General features: G+C 43.5%; 1 protein-coding gene across 6 annotated transcripts in view; it reads right to left on the bottom strand.

Moving 5' to 3' along the window:
* Prr14l (proline rich 14 like) overlaps positions 1-27,009 on the bottom strand; it is a 69,161-nt gene that overhangs the window by 7,534 nt on the left and 34,618 nt on the right. For all 6 annotated transcript variants that reach the window (XM_085836594.1, XM_085836592.1, XM_085836590.1 and 3 more), the window contains 2 exons: positions 25,589-25,763; positions 24,864-24,970 (listed from right to left, as the gene is read on the bottom strand). In XM_085836594.1, coding sequence (XP_085692720.1) covers positions 24,864-24,970; positions 25,589-25,763 — 282 coding nt within the window. The remainder of the gene's footprint in view (positions 1-24,863; positions 24,971-25,588; positions 25,764-27,009) is intronic.

Here is a 27,009-nt window from a genome sequence, read left to right on the forward strand (position 1 = left end):
TTTCTAAACAGGCCCACTTCCCCATATCCTCTCTTTTCTACTACTCTGGTGGGTGGTAGGCTGTTAGAAGGAAGGTGCAAAGTATCTGTTCAGAAGTACCCTGAAATGTTACCTTGTACATACCTGGGAAATAGCAGAGGGTACAATTGAGAACATTCTCCCTAAAGGAAGTTCATAGCTTCCAGGAAGACTGATCACTCTCTGTCTCTTGATTTCAATATAAACAAGATGAAAAGGCATGGATACATGAATATGGAGGCCTCAAACATTCAGACCATAGCATAGTAGAGGGACATTCAGTGAAGAGCGGAGGGATAGTTCCTCTGCAATAGTCAGGTGTATCACAGGGACTCACTAACCCTAACAAAAAGCAGACACAAGCTTAGATAACTGGTGGCCGCTTATCAAGTTTAAAGGGAAGATCAATCAATGGACTTACACATTGCTAACAGCCATTCTAACACAGTCAAGGGAACGTGAGCAAGATCAAATTGGTTCCACAGGGGTCGTCTGTTAGGCCATGGTTTGTTTGTCCAACCAGGAAAAACAGCCATATCAATAATAGAAGGATTTACCATCTCAACAGACAATACAACAAAATGAAGACTACGACGACACCATTTGTTTCCACACAAACTGGGATCTGGCGTGACTACTGTGAAGGGTGGCCCCTGATCTAATCCACTATTATGGGCAACCTTGTGTTAAGTATTAGTAATAAATAAATAAGTCGAAGGAAAGAACTATATTGGCTATAAACTGAACTTGAAAGCAGAAGAAGGGCTGGTGAGATGGCTCAGTGGGTAAGAACACCCGACTGCTCTTCTGAAGGTCCAGAGTTCAAATCCCAGCAACCACATGGTGGCTCACAACCATCCGTAACGAGATTTGGCGCCCTCTTCTGGAGTGTCTAAAGACAGCTACAGTGTACTTACATATAATAAATAAATAAATCTTTAAAAAAAAAAAAGAAAGCAGAAGAAAGTAAAAGTCAAAAAAACAAAACCCAGGGCTGAAGATATAGTAAGCACACACAGGAGAGGGCTTGCTTCGCACGCAAAGCCCTGGGTTCCATCCCTAGCATGGCATAAAACTGGATTTGGTGGCACATAGCTGTAATCACAGTATGTCAGAGGTACAGACAGGATCAGAAGTTCAAGGCCATCTTATACAAGACCTATTCTCAAAAACAAACCACAAAGAAAAGCCAAACCTCCCAAATGTGACTTACCCAGACATATTTAGAAAACAAGTATATTCAGTCCTATGGTCGTGAGACTCCTAAAGAATAAAGCACCAAGATGGACGACAGGCTGGCAAATGGGGACAGAACATACAGAAAACCAACTCACAACACAGAGTGGCTCCCTCCATCCAGGAGGGCTTGCCAGGCCTCCCAGACACACCACCTTTTTTAAGCACGAGTCATTAGCATCTCCTGCAAATGTTTTCGGTTTTTTTATTTTACTTTTTTTTGTGACAGGGTCTGTGATCCTTTGTATATCCTTGGACCAGGGAGTGGCACCATCTGAAGGTGTGGCCTTGTTGGAATAGGTGTGACCTGGTTGGAATGGGTGTGTCACTGTGGGTGTGGGCATAAAATCCTCACCCTAGTTGCCTGGAAGTCAGTCTTCCACTAGCAGCCTTTGGATTAAGACATAGAACTCTCAGCTCCTCCTGTGCCATGCCTGCCTGGATACTGCCATGCTCCCACCTTGATGATAATGGACTGAACCTCTGAACCTGTAAGCCAGCCCCAATTAAATGTTGCTTTTTATAAGACTTACCTTGGTCATGGTGTCTGTTCACAACAGTAAAACCCTAACTAAGACAGAAGTTGATACCAGGAGTGGGGTATTGCTGTGATAGGCCTGAACATGTTTTTATTTGAAAGAATGTGGATTTTGGGACTTTGGATTTGGAAAGCAGTGGAATGCTTTAAATGGGGCTTACTGGGTCATCCTAGTAGGAATATGGAAGACTTTGTTGTTGGGAGTAATTTGAACTGTGTTGACCTGGCGCAAGAGATTTCAAAGGAGAAGAATTTCAGAATGTGGCATAAAGACTGGTTTTGTGGTATTTTGGTGAAGAATGTGGCTACTTTTTGCCCTTGTCTGAAAAGTTTGCCTGAGGCTAAGGTGAAGAGACTTGGATTAATTACATTGACAAAAGAAGTTTCAAAAAAGCCCAGCAGAGACTTTGTTCTCTGGTTGAGTCTTATGAAGAGAAGTTTGAACAAGCATAGCAAGCTTACAAAGGAAAAATATAAAATATATGGTTTGAGTATTAAAGGAGTACCAGGAAGTGAAATGGAGCAAAATCTTGTGTTCTAGGAGGTAACAGATTAAGGGAGTGGGACCTTGGGGCAAGATCCTACCCATCTTAATTAGATCCAGGCATGGTGGTACACACCTTTAATCCCATGAGACAGGCATGCTGATCTTTGCATTCAAGGTTAATCTACAGAGCAAGATCCAGGATAGCCAAGCTTAGGCAGTGAAGGATTTAGAAAACATAAAGCTAGTGATAATGTAATAGTACAAGGGGATCATGTTCTAGTTCCTGTAAGCAGCAGAACTTGGCAGCTTCAGCCATGTGGCTCTGGCTCTAGAGTTAAGAATGGAAGGAACTACTGGGAAAATTGATGCTGGTTAGCTGGAGCTAAGGAATTAGCAGTGATTAAGAAGAGACCAGCATCACTGAGGTGAAATCTTCTGGAAATTGTTTTCTGGGAGCACAAAGAAGCTGTGTTCCAGAGATAGCCAAGGTTGTACTTCATGCTGCGGCTGAACTTGGTAATGTGTAAGAGTCACCCAGGTGGGACTGCTTGTGAAGGAATGAAGGGATAATGGAGAGAAGCTGAGGCTTAGCACTGTGAGAGGCCAGGGAAGGCCATTGGAGAAGGTATAGCCTCAGCTGTAGTTGATGGCCCAGGACTGAAGGGGTCATGCAAAGGATTTGAGGCTTGGCACCATGAAGAGAGCCTATGAGAGGCTATTGGTGAAGCCTAGTTGGAGTGGAACACCCCAGTGTATTGGAGATGTCAATGAAAGAGGAAAATTACTGAACTTTTCAACTCGGAGTCCTACCCCTCCCATCTAGAGGTTGTTCCCGGAACACACCTGAACTTTTTACCTCAGAGTACATTCTGAACTCTTCACCCCACTCTTCACCCCAGGGTCCGACCCCTCCCAAGTGAGAACGGTTCCAGGAGCATTTCTGAGATAAGGGTCTCCTGGAGCGAACTCAGTCCAACCCCTCCCAACTAAAGACTATGCCAAGAACATTTTTGAGATAGGGGCCTCCTGGTACTACCCCAGAATGTTCCAATAGATCGAGTACATTGCCAAAATATAGGACACGACCCCTTGGTGACGTAAAACTTGTACTTTTCCCCTGGCTATTTCCTATAAAAGCCTGTGAAAATTTGGGCTAGTCGCCAAATCTCCTCTGCACCTTGCTGGCTGCATGAGTTTCGACCCCAGATATCTGGTATATGTGCTTTTTTTATGTGCTTTCTTGTCGTTGCTGTATTAAATCTTACTCTCTACATCTTAAGTTCGGTCTCAGTGTCTTCTTGGGTGCGCGGCTGTCCCGAGGCTTGAGTGAGTGTCTCCCTTTGGGAGTCTTAGAGTCTTTCATCAGTACCATGGGACGATCACCAAGAACAGCAGCAAGAACAACAGTAGTGGAGTGGACCAACCTGAGTTTAGACTGCTACAGAGGACATAGATGGAAAAGTGATGCCAGCCCTTAGGAGGAGTCCAAAAGATCAAGTGGAATCCCAGACACTGAAAGAAGAAGCTGTAACCGTTGAAATTGCCTTGGAGACTCAAAGATGTTAAAGATGCTAGAGCCATGGGATACATGCTGAGGAAAGCTGCTAATAGGGAGTGGAACCAGCCCAGGAGAAAGCAGTTTGTTGCAGTCAACAAAGATGAAAAAGGAGTGGAGATCTGAAGACCACTTTGACATCAGCCATGGAGATGCAGAGTTTGGAGTTTGCCCAGTTGGTTTCCTGCCTTGCTTTGGGGATTACAGTTAATTAAGTTGAATGAATCTCAGAAGAGACCTTGAACTTTGGACTTTTAACATTGTTGCAACTGCTATAGACTATGAGGACTTTGAAAGTTGGACTAAATGCATTTTGCATTATGCTATGTTTAAGCATGGCCCCCATAGACTCATGTTTTTGAACAAGTCTATGAGGACCAGGGAGTGGCACCATCTGAAGGTGTGGCCTTGTTGGAATAGGTGTAACCTGATTGGAATGGGTGTGTCACTGAGGGTGTGGGCATAAGATCCTCACCCTAGTTGCCTGGAAGTCAGTCTTCCACTAGCAGCCTTTGGATGAAGACATAGAACTCTTGGCTCCTCCTGCACCATGCCTGCCTGGATGCTGCCATGCTCCCACCTTGATGATAATGGACTGAACCTCTGAACCTGTAAGCCAGCCCCAATTAAATGTTGTTTTTTATAAGACTTGCCTTGGTCATGGTGTCTGTTCACAACAGTAAAACCCTAACTAAGACAGGGTCTCACTATGTAGGCCTGAATGAGGTGTGAAACTCATGCAGACCAGGCTGGCCTCAACTTACAGAAGTCCACCCACCTCTGCCTCCAAAGTGATAGGATTAAAAGCACTTGCCTTGGTCATGGTGTCTGTTCACAGCAGTAAAACCCTAACTAAGACAGGGTCTCACTATGTAGGCCTGAATGAGGTGTGAAACTCATGCAGACCAGGCTGGCCTCAACTTACAGAAGTCCACCCACCTCTGCCTCCAAAGTGATAGGATTAAAAGCCTGTGCCCCCAACACCTACCTTAAAATTAATTTTTGTTGTTGTTGTTGTTTTTGTTTTTCAAGACAGGGTTTCTCTGTGTAGCCCTGGCTATCCTGAAACTCACTTTGTAGACTAGGCTGGCCTCTAACTCAGAAATCCACCTGCCTCTGCCTCCCAAGTTTAAAGGCGTACGCCACCACTGCCCAGCTTTAAAATTAATTCTTTTTTTTAAAAAAAGATTTATTTATTTATTATATATAAGTACACTATAGCTGTCTTCAGACACTCCAGAAGAGGGCATCCAATCTCATTGCAGGTGGTTGCTGGGATTTGAACTCAGAACCTCTGAAAGAGCAGTCAGTGCTCTTAACCACTGAGCCATCTCTCCAGCTCCCTAAAGTTAATTCTTAATTTAAAATTTAACTTGCATGGTGTATGTGTGTGCAGGGGGAAGGTTGTTTGGGCCTCAGTGCACATTGGTTTTTTTTTTTTTTTTTTTTTTGTAGTCATTTCTCTCCTATCTTTCTTTTCATGGGTTCTGGGAATGGAATTCAAGTCACCAGGCTTGTGTACCGAATGATTTGACTTGTTGAACTATCTCAACAGACACATTAATTTTTAAAACACCCCCCCCCACACACACACACAGACACCCCCACACCCACAGAGAGAGAGAGAGAGAGAGAGACTGACATTTTGTTTTTCATGTGTTTTGCCTGAATGCATGTATGTGAACCATGTGCCCAAAGAAAGCATCAGATCCCCTGGACCTGGAGCTATGAAATCTGTGAGTTGCTATGTAGGTGCTATGAACCAAACCCAGGTCTTCCATAAGAGTAGCAAGTGCTCCTAACTGCTGAGCCCTCTCTTCAGTCTACTGATTTTTAGTTTTATGTATGTGTGTTGGGGGGTATGCAAGTGTGAGATCTGATGATTTCAAAAGATGCCTGGGAGCGGGAGTTAGAGGTGGGTCACATAATGTGGATGCTGGGAACCACAGGGTACGTCCTTACCTGCTGAGCCATCTCTCCAGTCTCTAGGTTAATTAAAAAGCAGAAATAAAAGCTGTCAAAGTCATTGAAACACTTAACCAGAGCACTGCCTCCAGCTTCACCCTGGTGCTCACCACCTTCTCAGAGTTCCAGACACTCTCAACTTACTTGTCTGCCGTCCTTTAGCTAATGTGTTATTAATTAGCATACATTAGTTAGGCACAATATGGACTTCATTATTGTGGGAAAATTCTGCTAATCAAGGTTGAAGTCTACCATTGAACAGATAGCCTTCTGGGGCTTACCAACTAATGGGGGACTCCCTTCTCCCTTCTCTGTCCTTGTCTGGGGAATTCTAAGCTCCCACATATGCCTCTAACTAAGAATCCATGTAGCCTTGATTAGATAACAGGATGAATTTCCTTTCTCCTGATAAGAACCTGTTCAGCTAGCACCTGAGATTCCTGAAACGCTTCCCCATGCAAATGAGGCATCTCAGTACCCTAAGCACCAGCTAATGACCTTCGTCCATCCTGGATGTTCCTACCCTCAGTACCCAAAACTTTATAAGCCTTGGATCACCCTAAGTTGATCTACCTACTGTTAGCTGGTTCTGAACTCACAGGCTTCCAGGATGGGGAGACCCCACACATCATGATATTTTCACACATGTATACACTTTGATAATATACCCCCCGAATGATCTCTCTTGTCCCCCTCCCAGTCCCGGCATTATTTTCTAACTAGTCACCTTTTTGCCTCCCCTCCTCTTTGAGGCAGAGGTAAGCCAGTATTAACTGGAGCTACTTACAGAAGCACGATGGGGAGGAACTTAGCATACTATAATAAGAATCTAACCCAGCCAAGCATGGTGGCGCACACCTTTAATCCTAGCACTTGGAAGGCAGAGGCAGGCAAATCTCTTTTTACATAGCAAGTTCCAGGTCACCCAGAAGTGCATAGTGAGACCCTTAATAACTGTCTCCAGTGGAGGGGTGGCTAAAGCAAAACTAACAGCAGCAGCAAAAAACCCAGGACAATATTCCTGCTTTTTATTGCTGGTGTTCAGGTTGTTTGTCTGTCTTCTGTGTGCACACGGGTCTATATTTTTGGTGTGTCTGCAAGCTTTGTTGTACACGTAGGAGGCATGATGGAAACGGGTCAAGCTTAGTCAAATGTATGAATGATGACAGCCATCACATGCATGCTCTGTCTCCTGTGATCATGTGAGCCTTCTGTGCTCTGTGTTTATTGATTTTGTTCTTGCTTTCTCTGCTGCTGTCAGCTGCCAGCCATCACTGCTAACACTGCTTGCTATGGCTGCTTTGATGGCCAGAGCTCAGAATTTATCTCTGGTATTTCTCATCACTAGAGTCAGTTTATGAGAGCTAGGATTTGAAAACACTGCTTCTTTAATAAGGCATTAAAGCTATGCTTCCATGCATTCATATATAAGAATGTACCTCTGGCTACAGCTGAACTTCTTACACCCAAATAACCTTCGGCTCACCTATACTGTCTTCTCTCCTCAACACCTGTCCCACCTTCTAACATACCAGGGTCTCCAAACACTCCCTTCCAGAGGATGTCACACTTACCTTCCAGCCATACATACCCACATCTCAACACTCCACACTGACTCAGGTTGCTTATGCGACTGCCCTAAGGTGTGTACAATCATTTGTTTCTGCTAGCTTCTCTTCAGCCACCTCGTCCTTCCGTCTGCTCTAGCATCTGCCCCTCCTTGCCTGCTGGATAAGCGGTCCTCTCTGTCTCCTGGAGCCACACTATGTAGGCAACTCTCTAGTTAAGACAATTCCCTCAATCTTTGGAACCCTCCCTATGTCCAAGCCTTTTCCATGGACTTAGATTTTATTCAAGTCTCACTGTTACTACAAACAGCTTGACCTCAGTACAGTCCAATGACCAAAATTGGCATGCTTGAGTTTCAAATTCTCCTGGTAACAACTTTTGCCACTTTTGCACAAACAAATGATCCAAAAATCTCTTATATTTATACTTGCTCTGCTCTACACTTCTAAAGGTCTCTGATCTCTAAGGGTTTTCAATTTTCCACCCTTGAAAACCTTCTATTCCTAAGAATTCTCTGTGCTCCACTCTTCAGAAATCTTTTAAGACTATTATAAACAGTCTTTACCTCAGCATCAGTAAGTTCAGTGGGTGCGGTTTGATACCTGTCCAAAGTTCTCACCTCCCCAACATCTCCCTGTTTGGAAAACACGGATCCTCTCTGTCACTCCGTCTTGTTTCAGACCTTAACCTCCACTTACCACCTACGGAATAACACTGCCTGGCCACTTTGAAGAATACTGATTTTGTGTACCTTCTGGGTCAATCTCATGACCACCATCTGTGGCCTTGCCCATTGGTCTATTAAATATCAATACCACCCCTTCTTTTCTCCAGTATCACAGACCACCTTAGCTCCTCAGGAACATACATGATGGGACATTGGATTCCTCAATCTGCAGTACTACCCTAATCTACAGCACTGCCACCCAGCCCCTACGGCCAAAAGTTTACAATGTCTCAATTCTCATCAGCATTCAAGCTGACTACTACCTATCCACTGAGTAGTCTGGGACCTGTGCCCTGGTGTTCCTTTTTCCAAAATGAGGAGCGATACCTGGTGGAGAATGCTTGCTGATTCCTATCACAGCATTTATATGGGCACAGCAAGCTATTCAGGGCCTACCTTTATGTCCTGGGCATAAGTACTAGCATCACCACTGGAACAGAGGCACTGGCTACTTCCCTAGATATTTACCATCAATTTTGCTTTCAGTTCGTCCAGGATCTCTAGTGGTGGCTCAGAATTTACCCCCCAGGGGCAGACTCACTGTTGGCAGCAATACTACAAAACTAGCAAGGATTAGTTACTAACAGCAGAGGGAGACGGTCTTTATGTCTTCTTCACAGAGGAATGTTGCTTTCATGTCAATCCAGAACACCAAACAGATTTCCAAAAACTTAAGAACCTGCTCAACTCCTCTGCCCAGTGGATCACTGATAGTCCAATATAGATTGGATGCTACCCTTCTTAATCCCCTCTCCTGCATTTCCTTCTTTCCTTCCTTCCTTCCTTCCTTCCTTCCTTCCTTCCTTCCTTCCTTCCTTCTCTTTCTCTTTCTCTCTCTCTCTCTCTCTCTCTCTTTCAGATTTATTTATTTTATATATGAGTACACTGTAGATGTCTTCAGACACACCAGAAAAGGGCATAAGATCTCACTGCAGATGGTTGTGAGCCACCATGTGGTTGCTGGGAATTGAACTCAGGACCTCTGGAAGAGCAGCTAGTGCTATTAACCTCTGAACCATCTCTCCAGCCCTCTCCTCTATTTTTCCCCCTCTATTTCTTTTCTTTTTTTATGGGGGGGGGGTTTCAAGATAGGGTTTCTCTGTGTAGCCCTGGCTGTCCTGGAACTCACTCTGTAGACCAGGCTGGCCTCGAACTCAGAAATCCACCTGCCTCTGCCTCCCAAGTGCTGGGATTAAAGGCGTGCGCCGCCACCGCCTGGCTCCCTCTATTTCTTAATGGAGGCATCCTGCCTTATAAAGTTCTTGTCTATATTTCTTCAACAATAGATTCAAAAGATTTTAACCAGAATTTTGATCAATTGCTATTACAGGATAACTAGCCCCTAGCTACAGAGCCAGAGGCCTTCAACTCCTAATTATCCTCTGGAGGTGAAGATCAAGTTTGCTCCAAGGACTTCAACACCCCCATTCAGCAGGTAGTAGTCTAGTGATATCTCCTGCTTTCTCAATGAGATTTCTTATCAATAATAAACAAAAAAGGGGGGAAAGTAAACTCCTCATGGTGCAGGTGGCCATGCCATGCCCTCCCAGACTATAATGGCCATAGCCACCATTTCCAACCCACTCCAGATACAGAAGGCCAAACTCTGTCCCATAGAGAAAAAAAAATGCCCATGATCAGGCCACAGAATACCACCAATCCCTGATGCTGCTCCAAAATCAGCCCATAAAATCACACCAATCCCAGGCCACCCTGGAAAGGGCCCCCCAACCCACACACCCTATATAAAGCCTGCTTGCTGCTCAGGTCTTTCCCAGTATATCTTTTCTGGTGGGTTGTTGTGAGGTGTGACTTGGACTGCCTGGACACCTTCCTATCAGAGCTGTAACACACTAGCAATCAACCCTGGCTCCTTGTACATGCCAGAGTATCCCAGAGCTACATTCCCATTGCGTGGACTTCCTAACCTCCAAATATGAATCACAGATTATGGAGAGCAAAATGTAAGGGGTGAACAGCAGAAAACACTGAAACAAACTTTCAGAATAAAACACAGACACCAAAGGAGAGGAGGACCAAGATGTAGCTTAGCAGCACACTATCTGTGCAGTCTCACAAGGCCCTGCCTTTGACAACACTGCAATGAACAAACCCCTCCTGCACCATGAAAGAAACATTGAACACAAGAGTTGGGAAAGGCTGCTACTCTGTGGTATAACACCTGCCAGCATGCACAGCCAGCCTGTGTTTAACTCCATCCAGCATACAACAAAACCATTCTAACACCTGGCTCCATCTACAATCTTCCTGGCTGCTTTATACCTGATTCATGTTTTGGTCCATCTGTATTCCCTGGAGTGTTTACTACATTCTCTATTGGCTCCTATAGCCTGAGGTCTTTTCAGATTTGATCACTGTTACTTCCATGGTAGAACTGTGTCTCCCTTTCATTTATCGTACTGTCAGTTGTTAACAAAAGCTAAGCTAACATCCCTTTAACATTTTTTTTTTTTTTTAATTTGAGACAGGGTACCACTATTTAGTCCAGGCTATCCTCAAACTCACAAATCCCCTGCCTCAAGTTCTCCCAAGAATCTATATTACAGGTACATGCCTCCTTACCCAGCTTCTTTAAACTAAAAAATGTTTTGTTGTTGTTGTTGCTAAAACAGAATTTGTCTAAGTAAAGTTAGCAACACTTCTTCTGTGGGCATAAAGGGAGGAAGACTGACTTGTGGTTAGCTGGTATCATGGTACCCCTGCAAGGGCCACAGACTTCCAGATCTACAAACCATTGGGGAAATGTGCTAGATCAGTGGTTCTCAACCTTTGGACCAATACTCCATCAGGGGTCATGCAATCCTTTTACAGGGGTCAAACAGCAGATATCCTAAATATCAGATATTTACACTATGATTTGTAACAGTAGCAAAATTACAGTTAGGAAGTAGTAATGAAATAATTTTATAGTTGGGGTTCACCACACATGAGAAACTGTGTTAGTCACTGCACTAGGAAGGCTAAAAATATTATGCTAGATATTGCCTCAACTCTCAGCCTAACCTTTAAGGTCATACACCTATGAAAATGTACGACCATAGATCTGTGGTGCATAGATCTGCTGTAGTCCTTTTTGAGGGGAACAGCTAAGGTCATTGCTTCTCACTCAGTAACAGACTTGCATCCTTCCTAAGAATGTATGGTCTGTGACAATTCTCCTTTAAGAGGATCGTCTTTCAATTAACTTTGTAATTATTGCGTGTGTGTATAATGTGTGTAAGGGCATGTGTGGTTATAGAATGCACCTGAAGGTCAGAGAACAACTTTATGTAGTCAGTTTCCTCCTTCCATCTTAACATGGGGCCCAGGAGTAAAAATCAAGTCATTGGGTTGGCCTGCCAAATACTTTACCCACTGGGCCACCTCACTCATCCAGGAGTTCATGTCTTTTCCCATTTGTTTTTATTTTATTTATTTTTACGAATGTCTGAGTGTATGTATATGTACCAGAAACATGCAGGAGCCCGTGGAGCCCAGCAGAGGGCATCAGATAGTCTAGAACTGGAGTTACAGGTGGTTGTGAGCCACCACGTGGGTACTGGGGATGCAACCTGGACCCCCTGGAAGAGCAGCCACTGCTCTAACTGCTGAGCCACTTTTCTAATCCCCTATTTACTTTTTGAGGCAGTGATTCATATATAACAGCCTGGTCTTGAACTTGGTACATACCCCAGGCTGACATCAAATGCCTGCCCTCTATCACTGAAGCGATAGAATTATTAAGCATGAACCAATATATCCAGCCCATTTATATTTTTGCATCCCTAAGAGAATACATAGATATCCCTCTACTCTAAATAAACCTCCATTATATTGGGGGGGGGGAATCATTCAGCTATGAAATATCTTAAATGCAAGAATTAGCTACAAATTGGGAAAGCACGACCTATTTCAGACTATTGCCAATAGAATTATTTTTTTGGCTCAGAGATTAAGAGCACCAGAGTCCTGAGTTCAATTCCCAGTGGTTACATGGTGGCTCACAACCATCTGTAATGGGATCTGATGCCCTTTTCTGGTGTGTCTAAAGCTACAGTGTATTCATATAAATAAATAATATAATAAAAGGAATTATTTTTAAAAAAAAAATCCTTGAACATCCTTATGAACTAGGATGTGAGACATGATCTCTTCCCATATACAGATCACAATTATAATTGCTACATTCACCCCCCCAAAATGCAACACCATCCCCTGCTGCAGTCAACCCACAGCATCGTTATATACTCATTCTCTGTGTCTTTGCTGAAGTCCTGGGTCAAGGACTGTAAACAGTGAAAGGCCGTGTGGTTCCACACTTCTAAAGTCTCAACAGAAACTAAATGAAACTAACAGAAGTTAAATGAAAGTCAAGGGTGTTTTTTCAGGTCCTCTCAGGAACTGGCAAAGTCTTGGGACATTTTTTGTGGAACCACAACTTCCCAATTTGAGAAAGGTCACAGGTTAGGATTCCAGCCACTGATATTGTTCGAGGCTACACAGATGACATCCTTGGCACCAGGCTGCTGCAGGTGGACTGTCAGAGATGGTGCAGATCTGAGCTGGAATCCACCTCAAACACTCAGATGATGGTGTCATTCCCACAGCTGATGCTAGGACCCCAGAGAGAGGACATCAATATCATAAACGGTTTGGGGACAGAACCCCTACAACATGCAGACAGATTTCCCACTGAAGGAAGCCAGAGCCATGTCATCCTTGTTTGTGTCCTAGGAGGTAGGGGCACTAAACACACTGTATTAAAGTAGGATGCCAGGCACTGGACAGTGGCGTTACAGGCTGAGGTCTACACAGTGAATTCCTGGTCCTCGAGGGTAGGAAGCACAAGAGACTCAGTTGTCCTTTTCCTGGTAGAGCTTTACTGTGTCATCAAAGCTGGCAGAAGCTAAAACCTCCTCACTTAAATGGCAGACTATCTTGTGGATGGGAGCTGAGGATGCTAACACGTCCTCTTCATTAATTTCCAGATCCATATGCTCTTAGCTGGGGGTGGCCAAGAGGTTGCCAGTGCGGCCCAGCCACTTGACCTCATTCTCGTGACCATCAGTTTAGAGTTGCTCTTGCAAAGGATTCCCACAAAGTATGTAACCATGTACAAATCCAGTTCTGGAGCACCCGACACTCTCTTATGACCTATTTGGATACTAGGCCTGCATGTATATACATAGATATATGCAGCTAAAACATTAATACATATAAAATAAATAAATTTTTAAAAATGGTTACACAGAGTCATCTTGCTCTGCCAAACGCAAGCAGAACAAGAGCTGGCAGACGCCATAATTACCACAGGGGCCAGGCTCCTTCTATACAGGCCTGCAGGAGAGGGCAGACTCGCACATCTTGCCCTCACTCCTGGTGATTCAGATGCAGATTCCATGGCTGGCAGTGTGGGATCCGGGCTGCCCAGGTCCAGGTGTGCTGGGATGCAGCTCACGTGCACCAGGGAGCTTATCATCACTCAGCAGATGCGGGTGAGGAGGTGTTGGGCACTGTTCTGTCAGAGCATGAGGTGAAGTCACTAACTAACCAACCCCAGAGCATTATAAACTGGACCCTCAGCTTAAGGATTGCACAGCCGTTCCTGGTAGCCACAAAAGTGGCTGAACTTCTCAGAGTTCTTCCCTTTCACTTGCTGCCAGGGCCTGGAGGGCACTGTTCTTTAGTGCTGTCCTGGTTGGTGGGGAGGGAGAAACATACATGTTCAATTTTGGTTCGCATCTACTTTATGCTGTTTTTTTGTTTTGTTTTGTTTTAAAAGAGAAAGCCAATTTACTCCTGAAATTCATAATGTACACCAGGCCAGCCTTGAACTCACATAAATCACACTGACTCTAGAGTTCTGGGACTAAAGGCATGTGTTACTATGCCCAACAATGTGCATTTATTTTGAGTTTTTGTTTCTTTCACGTCTCCTCTGTAACCTCTTCTGCTGGCTTAGGAATCATTAGCCCTTGTCACATCCGCTTTGTGCCACATTGGCTTCCCTAAGTTCAGTGGTTCATCTCCAATACTCTGCTCCCCTGGATATGTTCAGTGATCAACTGATGTTGGCATTGTTATCTGCGTTTTTAAGTTCACAAAGTAAAAATGCAGGACTCCTTTCAGACTGCTAACCCAGGTTCCAGTGCTAACTACTTGGTCTGAGTAACCTACCAGCTTTCCCAGTTATGGGAGAATGGCACACATTACTTCCTTTCTTGTGAAGCTGGGTTCCCACTGTGTGCCTGAGACTCTGTCTCTCTAGAGTGGCAACTTGAAAATGTGTATTTTTAAATTGTGTGTGTCTCTCTGAGTCTGTGTATATGAACGGCATGCATGCAAGAGTCTGGGGAGGTCAGAAGAGGCATTAGATCCCTTGAAACTGGAGTTACAGATGGTTGGGGGCACCTTATGGGTGCTAGGAACTGAACCTCTCAGAGCTGAGATTAAAGGGGTGCACTACTGTCTGTTCCAGGCCACAGTGGGAATTTCTGATACTATTTGTTTTGTGGTTGATAAAAGATCAAGAGAATACCAAGACTAAAATCTTGGGTGAAAATGGCGTTGATATTCCGTTGAAGAGATGAAATCTGTGTTGTTGGGTTTTTTTGTTTGTTTTTGTTTTTTAAATTTCCCATGAACCTAGACATAATCCAGAAGAGACACTCTCTATCGATAAAATGCCTCTAGATGATAGGCCTATAGACAAGTCAGTACATGAGCATGCACACATGCCCTACCCACATCTGAAGCATAGGGTTGGTCTCAATATGTATCTTTGATTATTCTTGCTATGCAGACCAGGATGGCCTCCCAACTGCCAAGATTAAAGATGTACCTTACCACGTGCAGCCTCATTTTATTCTTTTAAGTGGATGTTCTATAAATCATTTAACCACATTTGTGTTTTCCTTCTTTTTATTTTATTTTATTATTATTATTATTTGACACAGGGTTTCTCTGTGTATAGCCCTGGCTGTCCTGAAACTCTCACTCTGTAGAACAGGCTGGCCTTGAACTCAGTGATCCATCTATCCCCAGTTCAGGGATTAAATGTGTGTGACACCACCTCCTGGATCTTATACTATGATTTTTACTTATGCTTTGTTTTGTTTTGTTCGTAACCAGGGTCTCACTATTGAGTTCTGGGATTAAAGATAAGCCCAGATCTTTTTTTTTTTTTTTAATTTTAAGATTTATTTATTTTATTTGAGTACACTGTAGCTGAATTCAAACATACCAGAAGAGGGCATCAGATCCCATTTCAGTTGGTTGTGAGCCACCATGTGGTTGCTGGGAATTGAACTCAGAACCTCTGGAAGAGCAGTCCATGCTCTTAACCACTGAGCCATCTCTCCAGCCCCACAAACCCAGCTCTTATACATCATTTCTGATGTAAGGTCTCCCTTATTGTTTCTATGCTAAGTCAGGAAGGTTCTGGTGAATCATCCCATCCCTTAGCCCACCTTGTAGACTTGAGACACTGTATTCAGGTTTCTATTAGACAAACATATACACACCTGACTGGCTTCTCCCACTTTTAAGAGAAGGGTCTCAACTGTGTAGGCCAAGTATGCCTGGAATTCACTAACCTGCCACAGCTTCCGGAGTGCTGGGGTTGCCAACCTGTACCACTGCAACCTAATTTACTATTTTCATTTTGTGTTTTGTAGAGACAGGATCTCATATAGTCCCAGTCGATGCAAAGTTCCTATGGAGGATATGGTAGCCTTTTCTGATCCTTCTATCTCCACCTTCTTTTCTTTTTTTTTTCCTTTCTCTTTTTCTTTTTCGTTCTTCAAGACAGGGTTTCTTTGTGTAGCCTTGGCTATCCTGGAACTCACGATGTAGACCAGGATGGCCTCAAACTCAGAAATCTGAGTGCTGGGATTAAAGGTGTACACCACCACTGCCCGGCTTCTGCCTCCACCTTCTAAGTGGCAGGGTTACTGATGTAAGCCACCAAGCTTGGCTTCAACACTTCTTTATTTTCATGCAATTTATTTTTTAGCTTTATATTATGACTTACAAATTTCTATTATAGTTAGCCCATTCCAAACGGAAATTTCTTATGGTTTCTTCAAACATTCCTAAGTTTACAGTAAAATCTGATTAGTAGAGAATATGTTTAGGATAAGGCAATAAACACATCTTTATTATTCTTAAAATGGCTCGTATTCTAATGGCAATTAAGGGCACAGATTCCCACCACTGATCTGAGAAGACACTCACCATACTCTTTTTTTTTTTTTTGGTTTTTTTGAGACAGGGTTTCTCTGTGTAGCCCTGGCTGTCCTGGAACTCACTTTGTAGACCAGGCTGGCCTCGAACTCAGAAATCCAACTGCCTCTGCCTCCCAAGTGCTGGGATTAAAGGCATGCACCACCATGCCCGGCCCTTCATTATACTCTTTTTTTTTTTTTTTTTTTTTTTTTTTTTGGTTTTTCGAGACAAGGTTTCTCTGTGTAGCCTTGGCTGTCCTGGAACTCACTTTGTAGACCAGGCTGGCCTCGAACTCAGAAATCCGCCTGCCTCTGCCTCCCGAGTGCTGGGATTAAAGGCGTGCGCCACCACGCCCGGCTTTCATTATACTCTTAATCACCCTATGAACTGGTATTCACTTTCAATTTCTATTCTATTTTACCAATATCTGTATTTATGTTCTGGCTTATTTTTGAGATTTTATATTTCAAATTTCTGATATTAGTATTCTTATTTATTTTAAAAATTTCCTCTTAGCTAGACATAGTAGCACATGGTTTTAATCCCAGCACTCGGGAGGCAGAAGCAGGGGAATGTCTTCAAGTTCAAAGGCTGCTTAGTCTACAGAGCAACCTAGGACAACCAGGCCTACAAAGAGAGATCATGTCTCAAAAAAACCCCACAAAACAATTTTTTTCTTGGTTATTACTGTTTTGTGTTTTACACAGCATTGCATCAGAACACATACATTTAATTTATTCAATCTTTTCAATAATTTCATTTTAAAGATTTTTATTTTATGTGTATGAACATTTTGCCTACATGCAAAACAGGGAAGAATAGAGAAATAATTTCACATACCTACTGTAATCAAACTAATTGTCAACACAGTTGACAAGGGCACACAGCATAGAAAGGGAAGGGTCTTTAAGAGGAGCTGGGAAAACTGACTCCATGTGTAAATAAATCAAGCTGCCTTTTTTCCTATGTAAGACTCAACTCAAAATGGACTGAGACTCTAAACAGGGAGAGAGGTCAGTAATAGAACAACACTTTTCCTGTAAGGTCTGGGTTTGATTCCTGATACAATAGATCTAACCATGTGGGAACCAGTTTTCTCCTAGCTGCCTTCTGAATAGGAGGCACAACTGTCAGCTCCTCCTGTACCACGCCTGCCTAAACACCGCCATGCTTCCTGCCATAAAAATGGACAAGACCTCTGAACCAGTAAGCCAGCCCCAATTGAATGGTGTCCTTTATAAAGTTGCTGTGGTCGTGGTGTCTGTTCACAGCAGTAAACCCTAACTAAGACACATACCAAACTGTTTTTTCTTTTGGTATGATTTTATTTTTTCTTCCCCCTTTTACATTAATTGCAATTTTTAACTTTTCATTATTGAGAAACAATTTTATTTTGCCTTTTCTCCTGTAAAGTTTTTCCTTAACTCTTTGCTCCCTAACATCCTGTGTGTCCCCCACCACCATCCCACCCCCGCTTAACTGGGTTCTTCTCTGTTCACTCCTTTCTCCGTCCCTTTCTTTCCTCTCAACCCTTTACTGTTCCCACACTTGGTCCACGGGCCAGCATGGTCTGTAGGAGCTTGGGCATTTTCAGTTGCATGGGTATTAGTGACACATTACTGGAATGAGAGGACTGTAAATCCCTCTGTACCTCATACAGTGTAATGGTACTATTGCTACAACACTTGGGTTCTCTTTGATGACTGCTACTAATGACTAAGCCTTAAAGAGCAGGCTGCTCACTAAGATACCCTTGGAAACTAGAGGCTTATAAATCAACAGATATACAAACTTCAATACAAAAGTGGAAGAAATACAAAATAACACAACAACATGACTCATCCAAAAGATCTGAACTCCTCAGTTACTGACTTCAAAGTTACTGGCCAGGCTAAAATGCCAGAAGAACATTTCAAATATTTTCCAGCAAAACTCAGCAATGGACTGAATTAGCAGGGAAAGCAGTTGTTACAATGCCTGACACCTTCAGGTCGAGCCCATGCTGCACACGGGAGAAGGATAAAACCAACTTGCAAAGTTGTCCTTTGACCTCCACATAATAATTCATGATGTACACATTTGGACTCAGCCATGCACATTCTTGCACATGTGCATCAACAAACACACATGCATGCACTGACAATAATAACCACAAAAATCAGCAGTATGGATGAAAAAACTGGCAACTTCGAAGAAGAATTCAGCAAGGAAACTAAGTTAAAAACAGCAGCAGCTTTGAATCCCAGAACTAAAGCGGCACATCTCTGTGAGGCTGACCTAAAGAGTGGATTTAAGGTCAGCCGAGGCTTCACAGTGAGACTGTCACAGAATACAAAAAACAGGGAGGGACTAGAGATGGTTCAGGGGCTAAAAACATTTGCAACTCTTGCAAAGACCTAGGTTCATTTCATAGAATCCACATGGAAGTTCCTAATTACCGGCTCCAAGGGATCTGACACTCTCTTCGGGTGCCCAAGAGCAACCGTGCTCCTGTGCGTGCACTCTCCTCACAACCCCGTACACGTGATTGTAAAAAGTGAGCTTTGTTAAAGAAGCAAGCTCGATAGAGAGAAGTTGGCAAGGAAAAGTTCAATGAATCAAATAATAAACAGTATGATAGCATCAATAACAGGCTTAACCAAGCAGAGGAAAGATTACCAGAGATGGAGAAAAAAAAGAGTCGTAACTACATTCAGCCGGGCGTGGGGGCGCATGCCTTTAATCCCAGCACTTGGGAGGCAGAGGCAGGTGCATTTCTGAATTCGAGGCCAGCCTGGTCTACAAAGTGAGTTCCAGGACAACCAAGGCTATATAGAGATTGTCTCACAAAACCAAATCAACAAATAAAAACCCACAAACCAACCAACAAACAAAAAACCTAAAAATGACAAAAGCAAACATGACCACAATGTTCAAGAACTTTGAGATACAATTAAGAGACAAATTAAAAAATCTATGAGATAAAAAGAGATGGAAAAAAAACCACTAACATCAATGAAAACACAACATAATCTGTCCAAATTTTGTTTTGTTTTGTTTTTTAAGACAGGGTTTCTCTGTGTAGCCCTGGCTGTCGTCCTGGAACTCACTCTGTAGACCAGGCTGGCCTCAAACTCAGAAATCCGCCTGCCTCTGCCTCCCAAGTGCTGGGGTTAAAGGCGTGCACCACCATGCCTGGCCAATCTGTCCAAATTTGAAGAGACTTTGAAATATAAGAGGCATTTAGAACTCCAAATAGGCCCAACCAGAGAAGATCCTCTCTGGTGCATATTAACACATCATAGTCAAGATGTTAAAACTACAAAGTCAAAAGGCAGAAGAGATGGCTCAGTGGTTATGAACACTGGCTGCTCTTGCAGAGGACCCAGGTTTGACTGCCAGCACCCACATGTCATCTCAACCCATTTGTAACTCCAGACTTAGGAGATCCTGTGCCCTCTTCTGGCCTCTTTGGACAACTGGCACAAACATAGTGCACAAACGCAAATGAAGACAAAACATCCACACAAATAAACCATATTTTCATTTGTTTTTTAGACAGGGTTTTTCCTGTATCCTTGGCGGTCCTGGAACTCAGTTTGTAGAACAGGCTGGCATAGAATTCAGAGATCTGCCTGCCTTAGCATCCTGCATCCTGGGATTAAAGGCGAATGCCACCAATGTCCACCTAAAGTCCTTTGATCTAATTTCTTTCTCTAATCTACAATCAGAATGATTTTTCCCCCAAAAAAGGTTTCTTTGGCTATCCTGGAACTTGTTCTCTCTACCAGGCAGGCCTTGAACTAACAGAGATCCTCCTGCCTCTGCTTTCTGAGTGTATACACCACTGCCACCCTGCTGAAAACAATTTTTTAAAGGATGGAAATTAAAAAGAAAAAGAAAAAGAAAAGAAAGAAAAAAAGTGGAAATTCTAAACAAATGAAAACTAAAAACAAGTTGGTATAGTTATTGTGGTGTCTGATAAAGTGGACCTCTATCAAAATGAGGCAGAGGAGATAAAAAAACTGTAAATTAATAAGGAACAAGTCATCAAGAAGATGTAATAAGGAGTCCTGGCTGACCTGCCTAGGAAATTACCCATCTTTCCCAACTCTAGAAAGCATGAAAGCCACTCCATACAGGAATCCTTTGGATAGAGGAGATGAGAAAGACGTATGTTGTCTGCTGGTTCAGACTCCTACAAGCAAGGAACCCAAGGCCCTTCCTGACACCACAGGACACTCTAGCCCAACATCCAAGAGCTGCTGGGATTCCATCTGGCTCATAGCAGTCAAATATCTATTTCTTTTTTTTTTTTTTTTAATTTATTATATGTAAGTGCACTGTAGCTGTCTTCAGACACTCCAGAAGAGGGCGCCAGATCTTGTTACGGATGGTTGTGAGCCACCATGTGGTTGCTGGGATTTGAACTCTGGACCTTTGGAAGAGCAGTCGGGTGCTCTTACCCACTGAGCCATCTCACCAGCCCCAAATATCTATTTCTATTAGACTGCCAAGGATAGGGGATTGTAGAAAAGGAATCAACACCAGATGGAGGGAGACCAATAACCTTCTTAAAAGTCCACAGGACTGGGGGCTGGTGAGATGGCTCAGAGGGTAAGAACACTGACTGCTCTTCCAAAGGTTCTGAGTTCAACTCCCAGCAACCACATGGTGGCTCACAACCATCTGTAATGGGATCTGATGACCTCTTCTGGTGTGTCTGAAGACAGCTACAGTGTACTTACATATAATAAATAAATTAAAAAAAAAAAAAAAAAAGTCCACAGGACCAAACTAGGCACTTGCTCCCAGATTGGCAGGCCTTGCCCAACAGACTTGAGCACACTAATTGGCTACACCTCTCCTGAATGTTGTAAGTGGTTTCGAGTGTCCTTGTTGAACTTCACTGGGACATTGGGTCAGCCAACTTGAAATGCAAAATTCAAACTATAAAAGGACTCAGAAATCAAAAGATCGCTTAGGTTCCACCATGTTCTAAGGAAAGGGTGCCGGAGGGAAGACTTTATCAAAGACAGGTAAGAAGCATGATGTGAGCAGACAGGGAGGGAGAGGCAGCGTCTATTCCAGTTATAGCAACACGGTGGGGAGAGAACATCAAAATTAACAACGAAATCCTTTATAGGAAACAAAAAAAAAAAAATCCCATCCCAGCACTCAGGAAGCAGAGCTGGAGAATTTCTGTGAATTCAGGGCCAGCCTGGTTTAAAGGACAACAAATGCAGCGGGGAAGGAGAATCTTTGCACTGCTTGTCAAAGGGCCAACTCTTGCAGCAAACATGGGAATCAGTGCAACACTGAAATAGAAATGCCATATGTCAGGGGCTGGAGAGATAGCTTGTTTGTTAAGCACTGATTGTTCTTCCAGAGAACCCAGGTTCAATCCCATTACCTACATGTCAGCTCACAACTCTCTGAAACTCCAGTTCTAGGGGATCTGGCACTCTCACACAGACATGCAAGCAAACCTCCAATGTCGATAAAAATAGATCTTAGCAGACAATAAAAAATAAATAAATAAATGTCATATGTCCAACTATAGGACTTTCAGATACATACATGCAATGTGTCTAAGTTAAAACACCACAAATACTTGTACATCTATGTTTAATGCTGTACTACTTAGAATAGCTAAGAAATAGAACTAGCCTATATGTCCATTAACATACTAAAGAAAATATTGTGTATACACACATGAATTTTATTCATTTGTAAATTAAAATGAAATTATGTATTATATATGCACATATGCATATACATGTGTGCATATATATGTATATATACATATATATGAGTGTATATATATATGTGTGTGTGTGTGTATATATATATATATATATATATATATATATATATATATATGGGATTCATTGCACAAAATAAACACTGCGTTTTCCCTCATATACAGAACACACACTTAAAATTATTACATGTGTATAAAAAAAAAAACCAACAAAACAGGATCATGAGGGAGGATGAGATCTTGAGGAAATCAGGAAATGTGTGGGTACCTGTGGATAATGAAATATGAAAACTGAAGCAGGCGCTTCCTGGGGAGTAAGAGAACCTGCTGGGTGTGCAAGGAAGGGAACAAGTAAGAGCAAAGTTTAAAGAAAAGAATATACAAAGATGCCATGATAAGATATCATGTATACAAATCCAAGATTAACAACAAATAGAAAAAAGAAAAATACTGCCTGCAGGTGACGGTGGCACACTCCTTTAGTCCCAGCACTGAGAAGCAGGCAGATCTCTCTACGTTTGAGGCCAGCCTGGACTTACAATGTGAGTTCTAGGACAGCCAGAGGTACACAGAAAAACCCTGTCTCAAAAAACCAAAAGAAAGAGAAAAAAGGAAAAATACAAAAAAGCACAAAACCAAACAAAGCAAAGTGAAACAAACAAGCCTGTGTGTTCCCAGCAATGCTTTTAGATTAGAGGCACAAGACAGAAGGAGAGCCACACTGAAACCTACTTTCCATTGGATGTGGGGCATCTGAGACACGCAAAGCATTTCTAGAGGTGATCACACAAAGGGTAGTCAGTAAAGTACATGATAGTGGAGTACAGCTCAAAGGCAGCTCCCAGGCTTCCACACTCAAAGCCTTCTACTCAGTCTCCAGCACAGTAAGAGGAGGAAGGGAGAGAGAATATATAGTATATTTTAAGACATACTAGAATATATATTATATTTTAAGACATACTACTTACTTGTAATCTCAGCATTTAGAGGCTAAGACAGAAGGGTGATGGGTTCAAGGCCAGCCTGGGCTATACTGTGAGGACAGGCTTTGGCAAGCGCTGCTCTCACTGGGCACTTTCTTGGCCCACAGACTCAGAGTTCGAGAGGTTAATTGATTTAAGTTACTTAAGGGAGCGAGTGAAAACCATACCAGAACTCTGAACCAGAAGTCTGGAAAACTGATGGTGACCTTGAACTCTTCCCTCCTTCCCACCTCCGGATTGCTGGGATCACAGGAGTACAACACGCTAGTCACCTTCAAAAGTATATTGATGTGGGGCTGTGGGTGTAGGGGGAAAGGGTGGAGGGAGAGAGCCTGCTTCCAGCCAGAGTTCCTGTGCTCTGGGCAGGCGGATGCGTAAGGACTGCCGGACGCTTTCAACTCGGCCCCGGGCGGGCATCTGGCTGTGTAAAGCCACTGACCCCACACAGTGGGGGGTGGACAAGGGCAGCCCCCAATACCAGGTTCTCAGTCTCTGGCATCCCACACCTGATATAGCAGAGGAGCTGAGAACTGAATAGGGGTCCCGTGGATATGGGAAGAGGGCAGAGGGAGAGAGGTTGCCACGTAGGTGAGTGTCTTTAGTCTAGTCTGGGACTGGAGCACAGGAAAGCCTTCTGACAGAAGATTAGGCACAGCTCGTTAGGAGAAAGCCTATCCCATCATCCAAGCACAGAGGGCCTTGATGAACAGAGACAGTCTATGGTTTTAGAGGTCTACTGTAGAAAGGCAGGGGGAAAGAGAAAAGGTAGAAAGAGAGAGAGAGACCGGCCATGGCCAAGAAAAGAAAATGGGGAAAAGAAGAGAGAGAAGAAAAGGCTATTAAGAAAGCTTAGGGAGGGAGAGAGAGAGAGAGAGAGAGAGAGAGAGAGGTGGGGCCAAGCAGCCCCTCTTATAGTGGGCTTGTTATCTTGTTGTTGCTAGGTAACTGGGAGTAGTATAGCCTGAAGGCCAGAAGCTTGAGACATTGTCTACAACTGCTAGCCACATGCTTCTCCTATTGGGGGACTGTGGGGGGCAGTAATAGGAGCCAAGGTTCAGGAGACACGAGGGAACGCCTTCCATCCCATATAGGCGGGAATTAGCACCCATCAGATTCTACCGGGGTTCAGACCTCAACTCGACTGGAGACCAGACTGTCTGTGTATAGCCCATTGCCCCACATATTGGGGGGAATATGGCTCAGAAGTTAAAAACACCATAACATAAATACATCTTCAGTTCCAGGAGATCTAATGCCATGAAAATGGCCTTCAAGGGCACCAGGCACGCACATACATACACGCAGGGAAACACACATACAAATAAAATCAATAAACCTAAATGATTTTTTAAAAAATAAACTGGTTTTTTGGTTTGCGTGTGTGACTTTTTTTGTTGTTTTTAAGACTGGGTTTCATCAGGTAACTCTGCTTGCACTTACTCGCTCCCCCTCCCCCACCTTCCTTCTCCTCTGAGAGAGAACCTTACCCAGGATGCTTTGTATTCACTCTGTACCCAAAGCTGGTCTGAAAGAGCAACTACCCCTGCCTTGGCCTCTCAAAGCTCAAAGACTGGATTCCTACTGGAGTTTAAACTACGATTATGCACATGTAGTATCTAGCACAAGGAGTACAATAAAAAAGATTAATGTATTAGAAATCTTGCACGTAATTATATAGCCATATAACCAATGAATTCTTGGGATAAATTCCTAGAAGAACACATCTCTGATTATATGACAGCGACTTTAAGGACAAGTATGCTTTGCCTAGCAATTTTCCCCGAGAGCAAACCCAGTTTGTATTAGAGAAGCTCACCTTTTGGGCCGAGGCAGGCCCATTGGGGTAAGGTTGGGATCTGGTTTAGGAATGGTTTTCCGGATGCGGATCTGTGAGACTTTCTTTGGTCTCTTCTCTGGCTCAGCCTGTTTTTAAAGGTTAAGAACAAAGATAGGCAAGATGTAAGACATTTAAATAAAGCTGTTACACTCAAAACAGTGCCCCCTCAGTTTGCAGAGAAGCCTAAAAAGTAGCTAAAGACAAGTTTCCCCTTCCTACCCTGGCTTTATCTTCTGTCACTGCCCTTCATCTATTAAAACAGAGTTGAAAGTTCCAAGTGAGATAATCAACAGGTGATGTTGTAAGACTGAAGGACACTATCATTTATTGTCTTTCAATGCACCAAGGATCTTAGGGCCAAGTCTCTCTCTATAAACGCTCTTTAATGCTGTTGCTGAGAAAAAAGGGATCTGGAAAACAATACAGATAACTCAGTTCTGCATGGCAGAGCAGGAAGAGAGCTGGAAACCAGTAAAGAGAGAACAGTAGGACCCCAACTCTGAAAACAAACCAAAATGAAGGTTAACAATCCCCATAAAAATCCACCATATCATTTCTTCAATAAGGCCAGGCCAAGCAGAAAAGCTCCTCCCTCAGTGTGCTCAGACACTGAGCTAAGGCTAGTGAGTCAAGTCTGTACCTACCATGTGATGGGAGTCAACGGGAACCCCACTGGCACCCGCACCCCGGGACTCTGCACTTACCTCTTTCTGCTGTGCAGGGCTGCTCTGTGGTCGGGGGCAGGCTGCTGACACACCATCCAGCTCATCATAGCCAGGAGCCGCCGCGAGCTCAGAGGCAGAGAGCAGCAGCGTGCTGACAGCGGCTTCTGTTACCAAGCAAGACTTTGGCAACAAGGCAGGAAACACAGGCTCTAGCCTAGCACCATGGAGACAGAATGAAGATAAAACCTGTATGAGGCTTGCTTTCTACTTCTAGCAGGTTTGTTCGTTTGGTTGGTTTTGAGACAGGGTTTCTCTGTGGAGCCACACCTGCCCTGGAACTTGCTGTGAGAACCAGGCTGGTCTCGAACTCACAATCTGCCAGCCGGGCATGGTGGCGCATGCCTTTAATCCCAGTACTAGGGAGGCAGAGGCAGGCAAATTTCTGAGTTTGAGGCCAGCCTGGTCTACAAATTGAGTTCCAGGACATCCAGGGCTACACAGAGAAACTCTGCCTCGAAAATCCAAAAAAAAAAAAAAAAAAAAAGGCATGCGCCACCAGTGTCTGGTAGCAAGCAGGCATTTTTATGTAGGTTTTGTTTTTTTTTTTTTTAGATTTATTTATTTATTATATGTAAGTACACTGTAGCTATCCTCAGACACTCCAGAAGAGGGCGCCAGATCTCGTTACGGATGGTTGTGAGCCACCATGTGGTTGCTGGGATTTGAACTCTGGACCTTCGGAAGAGCAGTCGGGTGCTCTTACCCACTGAGCCATCTCACCAGCCCTTTATGTAGGTTTTAAGTAACTTGGTAAGCACACAGGTTAAGATTCTTTTAAGAATGTAAAGATAAGAAACAGTAAAAAGGGTCCTCATAGAGCTCTTGCTGTGGATCCTGGTGTGTGTGTGCATGCACATGTGGAGGCCAGAAGACAATGTCCTTCCTCAGCTGTCCCAGCCACCTTTTAAAAAAAAAAAAAGTCTCTCACTGGCCTAGAGCTCACCAAGTAGCCTAGGCTGGCCCGCAGTGAGCCTAAGAACCTGCCTATTTCTGCCAATCCCTGGTTTTCTATGTGGACTGTGGGGGAAGAAACCCATGCCCTTAGGCTTGCAAGGCAGGCATTTTGCCACTGAGGTCTCTCATCCCAGCCTGTTTGATCTTTTGAACATACAGATTAGAATGGGTAGTGTTTTGTCTATCCAGGAATGACATTTCCAATCAACTTGTTTCCTAGTCACTTTTAGACTAACCTGGGTCTACACATATGAAAAATTACAAGAATGTGGTCAATCCATCTCAGAGTTTAGGGCAGTTTTATAAAGAATTGTGTAAATAAGTGAAGTGGTGAGAAGACAGTCGTGAATGAACAGTTGAGCCAACCCCACTCAGGGCCTAGGACCCAAGCTGGTGCTGGGCAGGGACCTGAGACACACCTCAGAGATGATAACAAGCTTAATGAC

Source organism: Mus caroli, unplaced genomic scaffold (assembly GCF_978045245.1).
Source record: "Mus caroli unplaced genomic scaffold, Mus_caroli_1 scaffold_4, whole genome shotgun sequence".
Classification (NCBI taxonomy): Eukaryota; Metazoa; Chordata; class Mammalia; order Rodentia; family Muridae; genus Mus; species Mus caroli.